General features: G+C 50.7%; 1 protein-coding gene across 6 annotated transcripts in view; it reads right to left on the minus strand.

Moving 5' to 3' along the window:
- LOC143843998 (WASH complex subunit 2A-like) overlaps positions 1–13,845 on the minus strand; it is a 119,632-nt gene that overhangs the window by 71,076 nt on the left and 34,711 nt on the right. For all 6 annotated transcript variants that reach the window (XR_013233784.1, XM_077350918.1, XM_077350916.1 and 3 more), the window contains one exon: positions 3,862–3,977. Coding sequence is in view for 5 of the 6 variants with exons in the window: in XM_077350918.1 (XP_077207033.1) it covers positions 3,862–3,977 (116 nt within the window). In the remaining variant the exon portion in view is untranslated. The remainder of the gene's footprint in view (positions 1–3,861; positions 3,978–13,845) is intronic.

The raw sequence follows: 13,845 nt of genomic DNA on the forward strand, positions 1-13,845 counted from the left end.
TGTGTGGTTGCTAAGGCCAAGAGGGCCCAGATGTGATTGGCCCATGGTCACCCAGCACATTTCCACTGCATCGGTGGGGGAATGAACCTGGGTCTCCTCAATATTAGTGTGGAACAATAACCACATCACACTGGCTCACAAGTAGTTTAGGCTGAGAAACCGTGGGGGGCCGCAGTCATCCAGTGAGCAGGTATGGCCAAGTGTGGATTCAATCTTGGTTTGCGCAAATGTCCAGGTGACCGCTCTCATTTTCAGCTGCTACTCAGTAGGCCAGAAGGAAATATTAGTCCAAAAACATCACCATCATATCAATGTCATAACATAATCTTTAAATAGGACAGGGTCTTATTAAATAAAAGAGTAAGGCCACCTGGGGAGGAGTTAGGGCGGGCCCTGTCCAGGATAAAAACTCAGAGGGTCCAATCAGGAGCCGTGAAGCGGCTCCTGATTGGGCCCTCCGAGTGTCCATCCAGGGCCAAGCAGCCAATAGGGAGGCGCGCAAAGTGCCTTCCTATTGGCCCCTCACCAGGACAGAACAAAATTCCATTCACCCAGCCCAGTCTGGCTGCCAGTCTGCTCCTGACCACCAATGGGAGAGGAGGTCAGTAGGGCTGCCAAGGGGGGTGAGAACAGAGGCTTGGACAGGCTGCGCCAGCCCTTTTTGCCCCAATGCTGTCCTAACTGTCATGTCCAACTGCAAATTGCCTCAGAACCCTGACAGAGTTGGCAGGAGGCTGCAGAGTGCTCCCCCTCCCCTCCCCTTCAGGCCTGCTGCGAAGGAGCCTCTGACAGGCCCCGACTGAGGAAAGGAGGCCTTTCCAAGAGCAACGCAGGGGAGCCTGAGGACCTTCCTTTTGAGGGGGGGGGGAACTTTCCCCTTCTGCCAAACAGTTGCCAGACAGGGAGGCCACAGAAAAGCCCCTTCTCACTTAAAAGACTGCTCTGCCCAGAGGTTAGACACAGCCAAGCCATGTGTCTTTCTTCTTTGCAACTCTCTGCAGATTTGAGGCCACTGCACAGCACTATTCTGCAGAGGAAGCTGGCTCTTTTGTCTCCTGTTTCATCTGCACAACAACCCTGTGCAGTAGGCCTCAAGTCTTTCAATTCAACAACAACCTGTGTGGGAAGCCTTAAATGTTTCTTCTCTACCACAACCCTGTCCAAAGTAGCCCTTTCTGCCTGGGGAGCTGATCTTTATACTCTGCAGGTGAGCTGTAATTCCAGGAGCTCTCCAGGCCACACCTGTAGGTTGGCTACCCCTGGGTTGGAAATATTCCTGGAGGTTTGGAGGTGGGACTTCAAAATCGTACAATGCCTCAGAGTCCAGCCTTCAAATGAGCCATTTTTGCCTGCAGTTGGTAGGGAGTGGTGCAGGAGTGTCCCTCCTGGCCTATGGGTTATGGCCAGCCCTTATCAGCAACTGTTTGTATTCTGGGGCGCAGACAGGCAGACCAGCATCAGTCCTGTGAGTCTGGAAAGTGCAGGAAGATCTAAATAAATATTTACAGCCTGAAACTAAATAGAGAACAAGTAAATGTCTGGAGACACATCGTAACTGAAATAGTAACTGGCAAATAACCTTGGTCTGGCAAATAAAAAAACAGTATTAAAAACCTTACTCAGGTCAAGACTGCTGTGCACAGACAGTCTTCCTCTTAGGGTTGCCAGCTTCTCTGTGAGGCTCGCTACCCCACCTCCCTCATGGGGAGTCTGCTATGGCAAGTCTGCTATGTGGAGAGAAAGGGAAGACGATTGGAAAATGCTTTGAGACATCTGAGGCCTGCTGGGTCACTGCGGCCCATTCCCAGTTCTCTCAGATCTCTCACAACCCCACATACCTCACAGGTTGACTATTGTGGAGAGACGAATGGAAAAGGTGTTTGTAAACCGCTTTGAGACTCCTTTGGGTGGTAAGCAATAGGGTACAAAAATCCGTTCTTCTAAGGAGCAACCATGAAAGAAGCATGTGGGCACATAACATTTTACCAACAGTGACAATATGGGAGACAGAAGGAACAGGGTGGACACCTGTGTACTGTGACTACCCTATGTGTATTAGGGCAGAGGGGCATTTCGGTGAATGTGGCCTAATTCACACAAGAAGGGAAATGACGCAGAACTGGGGGGAATTGGTTGCCATGTAATCTTCCCCTAAGAAGAGTCTCCAGTCTGATTTCCCCTTTACATATCTGAGGACATGGCTCTGGAGAGCTCATCTGTAACCACTATGCCACAATTCCCAAAGGTCAGTCCTTTCCCACAATCAACGAACATTCCACACCACAGGTTCTTGACACCCATATCTCCACACCCATGGCCTCATTTGCCACCATGCCACCACAACCTCCCACACAACACACATGACAACCCCATGTCCTTACAGACTGGACAACTCCTCCCTTTCCTCTTCCCACTGCCAAGCTCTAGCGCCCGTTGTATTCTTGGAGACAACGGGCTTTGCCCCTAGTTTCTGGAATAAATCAGGAAGTAATATCACAGCAATCTAGAATTCAATTTCTGCCGAATCCTAGACTGCTGTACTGGCAACCCCCAACTACCCCACCCTCTGGTCTCCCATTGGTTGTCAGCCACCAGCAGTCAACCCAAACTCCAATGCTCTAACCCAGCCTTTCCCAGCATTTTTCCTATTGAGAAACCCCTGAAACATTCTTCAGTCTTCAAGAAACACCAGAAGTGGCACTATCATGCAGAATATGGTTGGGAAGCATAGTTGTGTACATGCCAACTCAGAGCACCTCCCCTCCGCACCCCTCCAGACCCGTACCCCCTCTAGACCCTCCAGACCCACCATTTTGGGATGAGAGTTGGGGGGGGGGGGCAGGATGACATGACCATATATGGTTACTAGAAGGAAAGCCCATTGCATCCAGGAATGCAATGGACTCTAGCGGCATACCTGGAGGAGGGAGGTTGGGTCGCAAGGCGGCCAGGCAGTAGATCGGCACGGCTTGACCAAGGGAGGTTGTAGGTGGGCTGGCAAGGGTGTGAGGCTTGCGTGGCTGGGTGGGTGGCCGAGACACACTGGCGGACCATCGGGCCGAGGTAGGCAGCAGCCCGGGTGGGCAGGCATGTCTGTGCAGCCAGGCGTGAGTCAACTGGGGAGCGACCGGGTGGCGGCGATGATGGATCAGAAGGACATTTGGGGAGGAATGGTGGCCACAGCGGCAACATACCAGAAATGCAGGCGGCAACCAGCAGCGGGCAGTCTCGACGGACAGGCCCTCACTGGCGTGGCAGCCAGGTGGTGCGGCAGCCAGTGGGGAAGGGCCTCACCGAGGAGGAGTGGGCACTGAAGGTGGCCACTCCAGGGGCCGTCCCAATAAAGAAGTTCCGGATTGGCCCGCTCAGTCAGCTCCTGGAGGCATCCCAGGCATCACCCAGACAGGGTGGCCCTTTATGACCCGGACAGGGCTGCCTACATGGCTGTTTCTAAAATCTAAGAGCTACTAATGGTAAGGATATCGCCCAATAAAGCTTTAACAAACTTTAAAAATATATACCAAATTAATTTACTCCCACCCATTCAGGAAACCCTTCAAGGGCCATCAAGAAACCCCAAGGTTTCTCAAAACCCTGTTCCATGTATTGTTCTTATGTTATTATGTAAACTGCCCTGAGACCCCGGGGAGGGCGGTATATATAAATATAATTAATAAATAAATAAATAAATAAATAAATAAATAAATAAATAAATAAGAGAGCCTGCACTGCTGAAACCCAGCTTTTCAGAAAATGTACTTGTGGAACTGAGATGCAGCAGTAGGCAAAATCCTCTATAGCAGAAGATTGTCGCCTCTGTCTCAGCCAGGGTTGAGGCAGGCCTGAAAATCTATTACCAACCTCTTCCTCCTCCTCAAAGAGGCCCATCCCACCACTGAAGAGACCTCCTGTAGAGGCAAACGGTGAAAAATCTTCATCAGTCAGCTTGGGAGGACGGAAGATATCATCATCATCATCTGAGAAGAGATCACACATGCATCAGTATTCTGTTGCAGGAATGAGGGAAGGGTTCCATTAAAAACAGATGGAAAACTAAGGCAATAACATTCCATCCATCATGAATTCCCCACCCTCTGATAATCCACTGTGGAATTAAGACAACAAAGCTGTGGCTGGGTACAGTGCACAGTACTGGTGTAGGACTCAAAATCCAGAACCCAGGGCCGGTGTCAGTATATGCCAAGGTGAGGCAGCAGCTAGGGCCCAAGGGCTTCACCCAGCCTGGTATGGTGGTAAAGAGCAGTGGCCTCTAATCTGGAGAGCCAGGTTTTATTCCCCACTCTTTCTACACTTGCCTGGGTGGCCTTGGGTCAATAAAAGTTCTCTCAGAGCTCTCTCAGCACAGAGTATCTGTTCTGAGGAGATGAAGGGTACCTTTGGGTAAAGAAATGGAAGGGTACAACAAACCAGGTCTTCTTCAGGCAAGGCCGCTTTTGTCTCTCTCTCACGCACACTCCCTCACTTACCAGTGCTCTACTGTCATGCTCCCACGTGCCACCAGGGAAAAGGGCTGTGGGCAGTGAAGGAGGCTATGAGCATTGGCAGTGGAAAGCCTCGCAAGAGGGCAGGAAAGGACACATAGGACAAGAGAATGGACACATTCCTATCCCACTTTTTGAATACTAGAATTCAAGGGCCTCTGATGAAGTAGATGAACAGGAGGTCCAGACAAAAGAAAATACTAAATTACACAGAGAGCGACTGAAATGTGGCATACAGCTCCACAAGCTCCAGAAGGACAGGAGGGAACCAACGTGGGGGGGGGGGGGGAGCGACTGAGAGAGGAGAGAATTACCAATCAATTTATTGGAGAGAAGAATCAGACTGAAACTACTTGCAGGAGAGGGGGGATTGGGGAGGGGGGGTATCAAACTAAAACTGATTGTCGATGCAGAAGGGGGGACGGGAGGAGGAAATCACTAAACGGAGCGTAGCATACGGGGAGAAAGAGGGAGAGGAAGAGATCAAGGAACAAGGGGGGGAGAAAACAAACAAACAAACAACTACTGGCGGGAAAATTGTGCAGGGAATCTGTACCAAGAGAAGGGAGGAGGGAAAAAAGGAAAAAGGGAGAAGGAGGGATAGGCAGGAAAATTGCTCGGGGATAGCTGGGCGGGAAAATCTTAGTGTAAAACATTGCATGCACAGGAGAAGGAGGGAAGGGAGGGGGGAGGGGGAGAGGGATAAACATGAAACCTGGCAGAAAATAGTAACAGGGAGAAAAAAGTAAGGGATGAAACTTGGGGGGGGGAGGGAAGGGAAATTAGGCATTATCAAATCCCATAGATATCACTCAAATCAATACAAACTAAATTGATCATTCACATCATGGCCCTCTAATCACCACAAATCATGCCCCTAACACTACCAACCATAACCCAATTAATAACTATAACAACCTGAAATGAAATTCAACCTTAAAAAGTGCCCCTTCCCCCTTCCATCCCACCTGAATGAGATCCAATAGAATGTACACAACACCCTAGTAACAAATTAACTCCAGATTGGGTAGCCCTGAGATGTCATAATAGATGATCGGGGTCATCCCTCTGGAATCCAACTGAAACAACCAAAACCAATCAACCACCTGAAACAGAAAAAGCTAAAGCATCCAAGCCAAAGCAACCAAAAAAGAAACAAGAACCTGGGCACAACTCTAGAAGTTAAGCAGTTGACAACCCAAGGAGAAACACAACATCAGACATGAACACCTCTCAATCATCGAGCCCAAATAAGGGCACAGTAAAAACAACGGGGGACCCAAGGGGGTCAGGGATTCCAATAAGGGGAAGAGGCAGGGACAGCGGTGGGAGGAGGCTGGACAATACAAGGGGTCTGAGAAATGACCATGCTCGAACTCCTTCTAACCTCCGCCCCATCTCTCGGGCCACTAGGGTGGAGGCAAAGGTGAACAACCCACCTCCGACACTGATGCTGTGCAATGCCAGGTCCATCAACAACAAAGCCTCCACCCTGCAAGCGTATTTCGCAGAGCAGGGGTAGACCTGGTGTGCCTGACGGAAACCTGGACCAGGGACGGCGAAACAGTCGCCCTTAAATAGCTAACCCCGGCTGGGTTCTCCGTCCACCATCAGTCACGGACTGTGGGGCGGGGAGGGGGTGTGGCAATCCTGATCCATGACAACATCTCCTTCAGGGCTCTCTCTGCGCCGAAAATTCCAGGAATTGAATTTGTTGGCCTCGGGTGGGGTACAACCAAGAGCATGGCCATCTGGCTGGTGTATTGCGCGCCCAACGCACCTCCAGATGCCCTGCCAGCCCTGCTAGAGGCGGCGGCCGCCTGGACATTACAGTCTCCTATACTATTAATTCTGGGGGACTTTAATGTCCATGCGCAATTGCCACCCTCTGGCAATGGGCTGGACCTGGTGTCGGCCATGGCGACACTAGGGCTCTCACAATTTGTTGTTGGCCCTACCCACCAGGCAGGTCACATGCTGGATCTAATTTTCGGTGCAGGGCTGAACGTGGATCTGGTTACAATTACTGCCGTGCCATGGTCGGACCACTATACCCTGAAGACCAGGCTTAGGCTGCCACCTCCCCCTCACTTAGGCGTCGAGCAAATTTCAGCTCGTCCACAGAGATTTATGGATCCGATTGGATTCCTGAATGCTCTGCGGGACCCAATGCCTCCCGGCACATCTCTAGATGGACTGGTCAGCGACTGGCACAAAAGATTGCTGGATGCCATTGATGAGATAGCTTCCAGACGTCCTCTCCATCCCCGTTTCAAGCAGGCCCCATGGTATACTGAGGAGCTCCGCGAGAAGAAACGGGAAGAGACGACTAGAGCGAGTTTGAAGGAAGACTCGCGACGAAGAATCGAGAGCATCTTACAGAATGCAGTTAAGAGCCTATGAGATGGCGGTGAAGTCAGTGAAACGCAACTTTTACTCGACTAGCATCGCGTCTGCGCACTCACGCCCAGCACAACTATTTAGGGTAGTCCAATCTCTCACCGCCCTTGATGAAAGGCGCCAAAACAATAGCCAATTGGACATTAGCTGTGAGGCATTTGCGAGTCACTTCGCAGACAAAATCTCGACTCTTCGCCACGACCTCCCTCCAACTTTGGACACAGAAAGTGAACTGGAGGCTCCCTTGGCTATCTTTGGAGAGAACAATGAGTTACTTCAGACGACCCTCATTAGATGAAGTGGACAGGATGCTAGCAACAACGAGGCCAACCACTTGCCCTCTAGACCCATGTCCATCGTGGCTCCTAAAAACAACAGACCGAAGAATAGGAGCTCCCCAGCGGGAAATAATCAACCTCCCCCTTTCAACAGGAGAATTCCCGGAGGGATTAAAAGAGGCAGTGGTACGCTCGTTGCTCAAAAAACCATCCTCGGCTCCGCAGGAGCCTGACAACTACCGCCCCGTCTCGCATCTGCCGTTTCTGGGAAAGTTGGTTGAAAGGGCTGCTGAGGGCCAAATATCAGCATTCCTGAAAGAAACTTCAGCCCTTGATCCATTTCAGTCAGGCTTCCAGCCTGGCCATGGGGTGGAGACAGCGCTAGTCACCCTGACGGATGACCTCCACCGCCAACTGGACCGAGGCGGGTCAGTGCTGCTGATACTATTAGACCTGTCGACAGCGTTTGACACAGTCGATCATGAGCTCCTAGCTCACCGCCTTCCCGATGCTGGGATACGGGGGACAGCCCTCAAATGGCTGATCTCCGTCCTCCAGGGTCGTGGACAGAGGGTAGCAATAGGAGAGAGAGTATCTAGCCGTCACCAGCTCACATGTGGAGTCCCACAAGGAGCAGTCCTCTCTCCTATCCTATTTAATATCTTCATGCGCCCTCTTGCTCAGCTGGTGCGGAGGTTTGGGCTGGGTTGCCACCAATACGCAGATGACACCCAGTTCTTCCTCCTGATGGATGACTGCCCTGACTCCCCCCCAGAATCTTTAGCCAGATGCCTGGAAGCAGTGACAAAATGGATCAAGCAGAGTCGTCTGAAGCTCAATCCTGCAAAGACAGAGGGTAGGAAGGGACCATGGGAGGAAGCGCGCCTGCCCATCCTGGACGGTGTGCAGATCCTAGCGACGCACTCCGCCAGGAACCTGGGCGTGATCCTGGATGCTTCCCTTACAATGGAAGCCCAGGTCACGAAGGTAGCACGGCTGGCATTTTACCATCTCCGCCAAGCCAAACTACTAGCGCCCTACCTGGAACCAGAGCACCTAGCCACAATGATCCATGTGATGGTCACCTCCAGACTGGACTTCTGGAACTCGCTCTACGCAGGCCTACCCTTATCCTTGATCCGGAAACTACAACTGGTGCAGAATGCTGCGGCCAGAATTCTCACTAAGACATCATGGACATCACATATCCGGCCGGTACTTCAAAAACTTGGTTGGCTCCCAGTTGAATTCCGGATTAAGCTTAAGGTTTTGGCAATCACCTTTAAGGCCATATGCGGTCTGGGCCCAGTGTATCTGAGAGACTGCCTCCCTGCCTATACCCCCAGAAGAGCTCTACGCTCCGCCACCTCCAACTGGCTACAGATCCCTGGCCCTAAAGAGGCACGTCGGGCCTCAACAAGGGCCAGAGCCTTCTCGGTCCTGGCCCCCACCTGGTGGAATGAGCTCCCCAAAGAGAACAGGGCCCTGCTGGAACTTCCTCAATTCCGCAGGGCCTGCAAAAAGGAGGTCTTCCATCAGGCATTTGGTGGGGCTGACTGAGCCATAACACCTACAGGTGCCCTCCACTGAGGGATTGTCAAGTTATTGTTAAAGTGCCGTTCTAATTGTTCCAGTTGATATGTTGTTGTTGTTGTTATACTGTTATATTGATTTTGATATTGATTTTGATAGTGTTCTATGTGAATGTTCAAAAATGTTTTATGTAAAACGCCCAGAGCCTTAGGGAAGGGCGGCATAAAAATATAAATAAATAAACAAACAAACAAATAAAAGTTGTAACCAGATAACAATGTAACAGTACAATATAACAATACAACAATGTAACAGTACAAACAGGTCCAGGGCTTATTGGTGGAATTCTGAGGGGGGGCGGGGGGGAGCAAGGGCCCTTCGGTTGCTGTTGAATACGTCTGGTCTCAGCCAAATGCCTGGCGGAAGAGCTCCTTTTTGCAGGCCCTGTGGAACTGTTTAAGCTCCGTCAGGGCCCTGATCTCCTCCGGGAGCTCGTTTCACCAGGTGGGGGCGAGAGCAAAGAATGCTCTGGCCCTGGTCAAGACCAGACGGACTTCTTTAGGGCCAGGGATCCTTAGCTGGTTGGTGACGGTGGAACGCAGAGCTTTTTGGGGGGCATAGGTGGGGAGGCGATCCCTCAGGTACACTGGGCCCTGACCACGTATGGCCTTGAAGGTAATTACCAGAACCTTTAGTCTGATCCGGAATTCAACTGGTAACCATTGCAGCTGGTGGAGAATAGGCCGGATGTGAGCAACGGTGTTGCTATGAGGATCCTGGCTGCTGCATTTTGAACCAGCTGTAGTTTCCGGGTCAAGGCTAAGGGCAGGCCTGCGTAGAGCGAGTTACAAAAGTCCAGTCTAGAGGTGACTGTCGCATGGATAACTGTGGCTAGGTGTTCCAGGGCCAGGTAGGGCGCTAGTAGTTTGGCTCGGCGGAGATGGTAGAATGCCAGCCGCGCTACCTTTGTGATCTGGGCTTCCATTGTGAGGGAAGCGTCCAAAATCCTGCCCTTCCTACCCAGCCACAGGACCTCCGTCTTTGAAGGATTGATCTTCAGACGACTCTGCTTGAGCCATCTCGTCACTGCTTCTAGGCAGCTGGCTAATGCTTCTGGGGGAGAGTCAGGGGAGCCATCCATCAGGAGGAAGAGCTTACGAAGGCCTTGACCTCTCCGCCCTGTTGCTTGCTGTCCAGGGGAATTATTTGGCCACTGTGTGAGATGGGATGTTGGACTGGATGAGCTACTTGTCTTATCTACTTGTCTTATCTTCTCATGTTCTTGTCTTCTCATCTACTTGTCTTATCTTCTCATGTTCTTATGAAGGCCTTGGCCTGTCTGCCCTGTTGTTGGCCCTCCAGAAGAATTGGCTGGCCACTGTGTGAGACAGGATGCTTAATGGGCCAGCAAGGCCCTTCTTATATTCTTACATCACATAGGCAAGAAGAAGGCTTGCAGATGAGTGGAAAAGGAAGAGGATATGAAAAGATGGTGTACAGTAAGGGAGGAAGGGCTCCGGGAACTGCCAGCCTCCCAAAATCTGGAATAATTACTGCCACATTGGATTCACTGGAAGTTCTTGGGTTCTCAGTTGACATTGGGAGGCAAAAGGATCACTGAACACCATGCAGAAGTCACATTTCCTAAGAGGAAAATAAAGATAAAGGTAAAGGTATCCCCTGTGCAAGCACCAGGTCATGTCTGACCCTTGGGGTGACGCCCTCTAGCGCTTTCATGGCAGACTCAATACGGGGTGGTTTGCCAGTGCCTTCCCCAGTCATTACCATTTACCCCCCAGCAGCAAGCTGGGTACTCATTTTACCGACCTCAGAAGGATGGAAGGCTGAGTCAACCTTGAGCTGGCTGCTGGGATTGAACTCCCAGCCTCATGGGCAGACAGCTTCAGACAGTATTTCTGCTGCCTTATCACTCTGCGCTACAAGAGGCTCAATACTTAAGAGGAAAATACTTAAACCTAAAAAACAAGCATGGCAGCCAATGACAATACTAACAACAGCAAACTTGGTGTTGCAGGGAAAAGGTGAGGTCTGAAATTAGAAAAAGGCTTACACAACTTACTGACTAACACCTAACCCTGAGAAACTAGTCCTAAAGGGTTCTCATATATGGAGAAATGGTTTATTGAAGATATGGAAGAGATATAAATTGAGGATTAGTCCAGGGATTTTACCTCTGAAGCCACTGATAGAAGCATCTGCTCCACATAATATATTTCTGGTAAGGCCTTGGAGGGTGTGTATGTCTCATGGCTTAAGTGCTACTCAGTGCTTAACACCCACTCAGGGTGGGTGTAACACCCTGAGTGCTTCTTCCTCCAAGCAGCTTGCCTGTCTGTCCAGTGGCCACCCAATCACCTTCTGCCCCCCACCCTGACCACCCCCTCCTCCCTCCACTTCTCTCTGAGGCTTGGAGGCTGCAGATACCTGCTGCATGGGATCTGCCCATGCTAGTGAGTTCCTTAACAGCTGCCTGCAGCCGTTCCAGGTCCTGGGAGGAGGGAGAGGCCATCCACAGAGTTCTTCCACCACTACCACCACCCCAAATCTCGTGCCCGTTGTATTCCTGAATGCAACAGGCTTGGCCTTAAGTATCCAGATAAAATGCAAGAAAAAACTGTCAGAAACCCTGTATATCTGCTATGATTTTATTCTGTTGCTTGTCTATGTGCTTAGTTGGTCTGACCTCTGTCCCCTGATGTAACACAGATGTGTTTGCTTGACACCCCAAGGTTAATTTCCTGCCAGTATATCTTATGCCTCTCACCCTCCTTTCTACATTCTTTAACACCCCCCCCCCCCCACTTCCTTAGTGGTCTGTAGTATCTCTCACCATCCTGTTCCTTGAAGCCCAAATGGTTATCTCTCTGTTTTGACTCCTTGGAGCTGTGCCTGGTTTGAGTTCCCATGGGATGGGGAAAAGCCCCTATATTGTTCAGTTTATGCTTTGTGAACCAGTTCTGACTATGCCTTTAATTCCATGAGTTTACTTATTTAGAAATCAAAGTTCTCACAGTTAGTCAGAACTCTTTTGAGAGTGCTTCCCCACTTTCAACATGCAGAGAATAAAGCCTCGGAAATGACAATGGCTGATGCCGCTATTGAGTATGAGGTGGCCGCCTCCACTCAGGTATCCAAGTGGGATAAGAAGAAGAAAAAGGAGAAGCATGTTGGGCCACAATTGTCAGGAACAGCAAAAGTGCTGAGAACACTGTCCTGGTGCGGGTTGAGGATGACCCAGTACATCACTGAGTGTCAAGGTACCTGGGCCCTAATCCAATACGATGAAGACCCTGAACGCAGGTCATCTGCAAGGGTGAGGGTTTTCCCAGACATTGAGATGATGAAGGGTTGTGATGTGCAGGTCCTGAACGACAAGCTGGACATCGCCACTGAACTTCTAGCCACAACACTGCTGGGAAAAGGTAAGAAGGTACAGGGGGCTGGACAACGCCCAGGCCCGGAGGCATTAGCAAGGGCTGGTAGGTGCCATGAAGAGTGAAACAAAACCAGGGCAGCTCAAGAGCTTCCGGCTCCCTTATTGGAACAGCAGAAGGAAACCCGAAAACTGCATGCTGTGTTCAATGGGTCCACTGACAATTTGGCTGACTTCTAGGTCCAAGTGCATGCTTACATGATCAACTGTGGACACCTCTTAGCTGATGGGGCAGAGAGAGTTCACCATGTCAGGACTTTTTTAGAAAAGGCTGCGGCCCAATGGTATGTGGGACTATTTGATATTGAGGCCCCTGAGTTGCTGTACTATGAATTGTTCATGAAAGCCCTACAGGATCAATTCGAGGATCCACTGCAGGCTGAGGTGGCCGGGAGCAGCTTCGGAGTCTGTGGTAGGGAACCAATTTCCCAGTACGCCGATTATCGCCGCCTCCCACTAAGATACATGAATGGAACAAAGTGACTAAGATACAGTTATTTGAGATGGTCCGCAAGGATTTTTTGCAGTAGTGCCTAGGGCAGGTGAACCCAACTACTCTGTTGTCATGGATCCAACTGGCTGGGGATGTCCAGGCTTGCCTCCGTATTATGGAAATGGTGAATGCTCAAGATGCCAGTGAGAGAGCTGCTAAACAGTCCAGTTTTCCCTGGAACGGTACCACACAGAAGCCGCCAGCCTACAATGCAATGTAAAAGGCACAGCGCCGCATGAAGGGCTTGTGCCTTGGGTACGGAGGAACCAGACATTTCCTTGCTGAGTGCCCCTCCTAAAATGAAGTCAGCAGTGCAAACACCATGACACCAAAAGCTAAAACCTTAATCCCAGCTGGCAAGGCACTGAAGAAAACTGAGCAAGCACTACTTGATGAACTTGACTGAACCTCTGACCCAGCCATCTTCCAAGGAATCGGATGAAGAAGTGGCTCCCACAAGCCAGCGAGAAATGGGGCCAACCGGCTGTGAGGCAGCCCCGCCAGCAGGTCCATGGTAGGGATAGATGATAGGTAAGTCCCATTCCCCTCCTCCTGATCCCAGTGACTTTATCAGACCCAAAGACTGGAGTAGGGGCGAGGGTCCAGGGGGTATTAGACTATGGGTGCACATGAACCTGGAAATGGTGCGTGCCTTGGGGACAGGGTTAGAACCTTGCAACAGCCCATACGTTTTGCTCAGATGGACGGGGGGGTCTCGAAAGGTGTTGCTGCCAAACACCGGAATGCCCCCCTTAACTTGGACATTGAAGAATACTGGGAAAGAATCCAACCGGTGATAGCCCCAGGGACAGTTTTCCCTTTTGTGCTGGGTTTGGACTGGTTATGGAAACATGACTCCAGTGTAAGGTGGAGAGCTCGAGTCCTAACGTTTAATGACCCAGATTGTCTCCCACCAGGGGACCCCAGAACATTGTGAATATGCAGGGTTGGGCAAGGAAGAGTAGGACACCCTGTCCCAGGAATATTGGGACTTGCTGGATATGTTTGAGGAGCATGAATGTGATAAGTTGCCCCCTCACGAATAACAGATTGTGCCACTGAACTGAAACCTGAGGAGCCACTGCCCAAAACGAAAATGTATTCCATGAGCCCACAAGTAATGACAGAATTGTGGATATTCTTAGACAAGGACGGTTTGAGGTTTCATCTGCCCAGCTATGTCGC

The sequence above is a fragment of the Paroedura picta genome, chromosome 8 (assembly GCF_049243985.1).
Source record: "Paroedura picta isolate Pp20150507F chromosome 8, Ppicta_v3.0, whole genome shotgun sequence".
Taxonomy (NCBI): Eukaryota; Metazoa; Chordata; class Lepidosauria; order Squamata; family Gekkonidae; genus Paroedura; species Paroedura picta.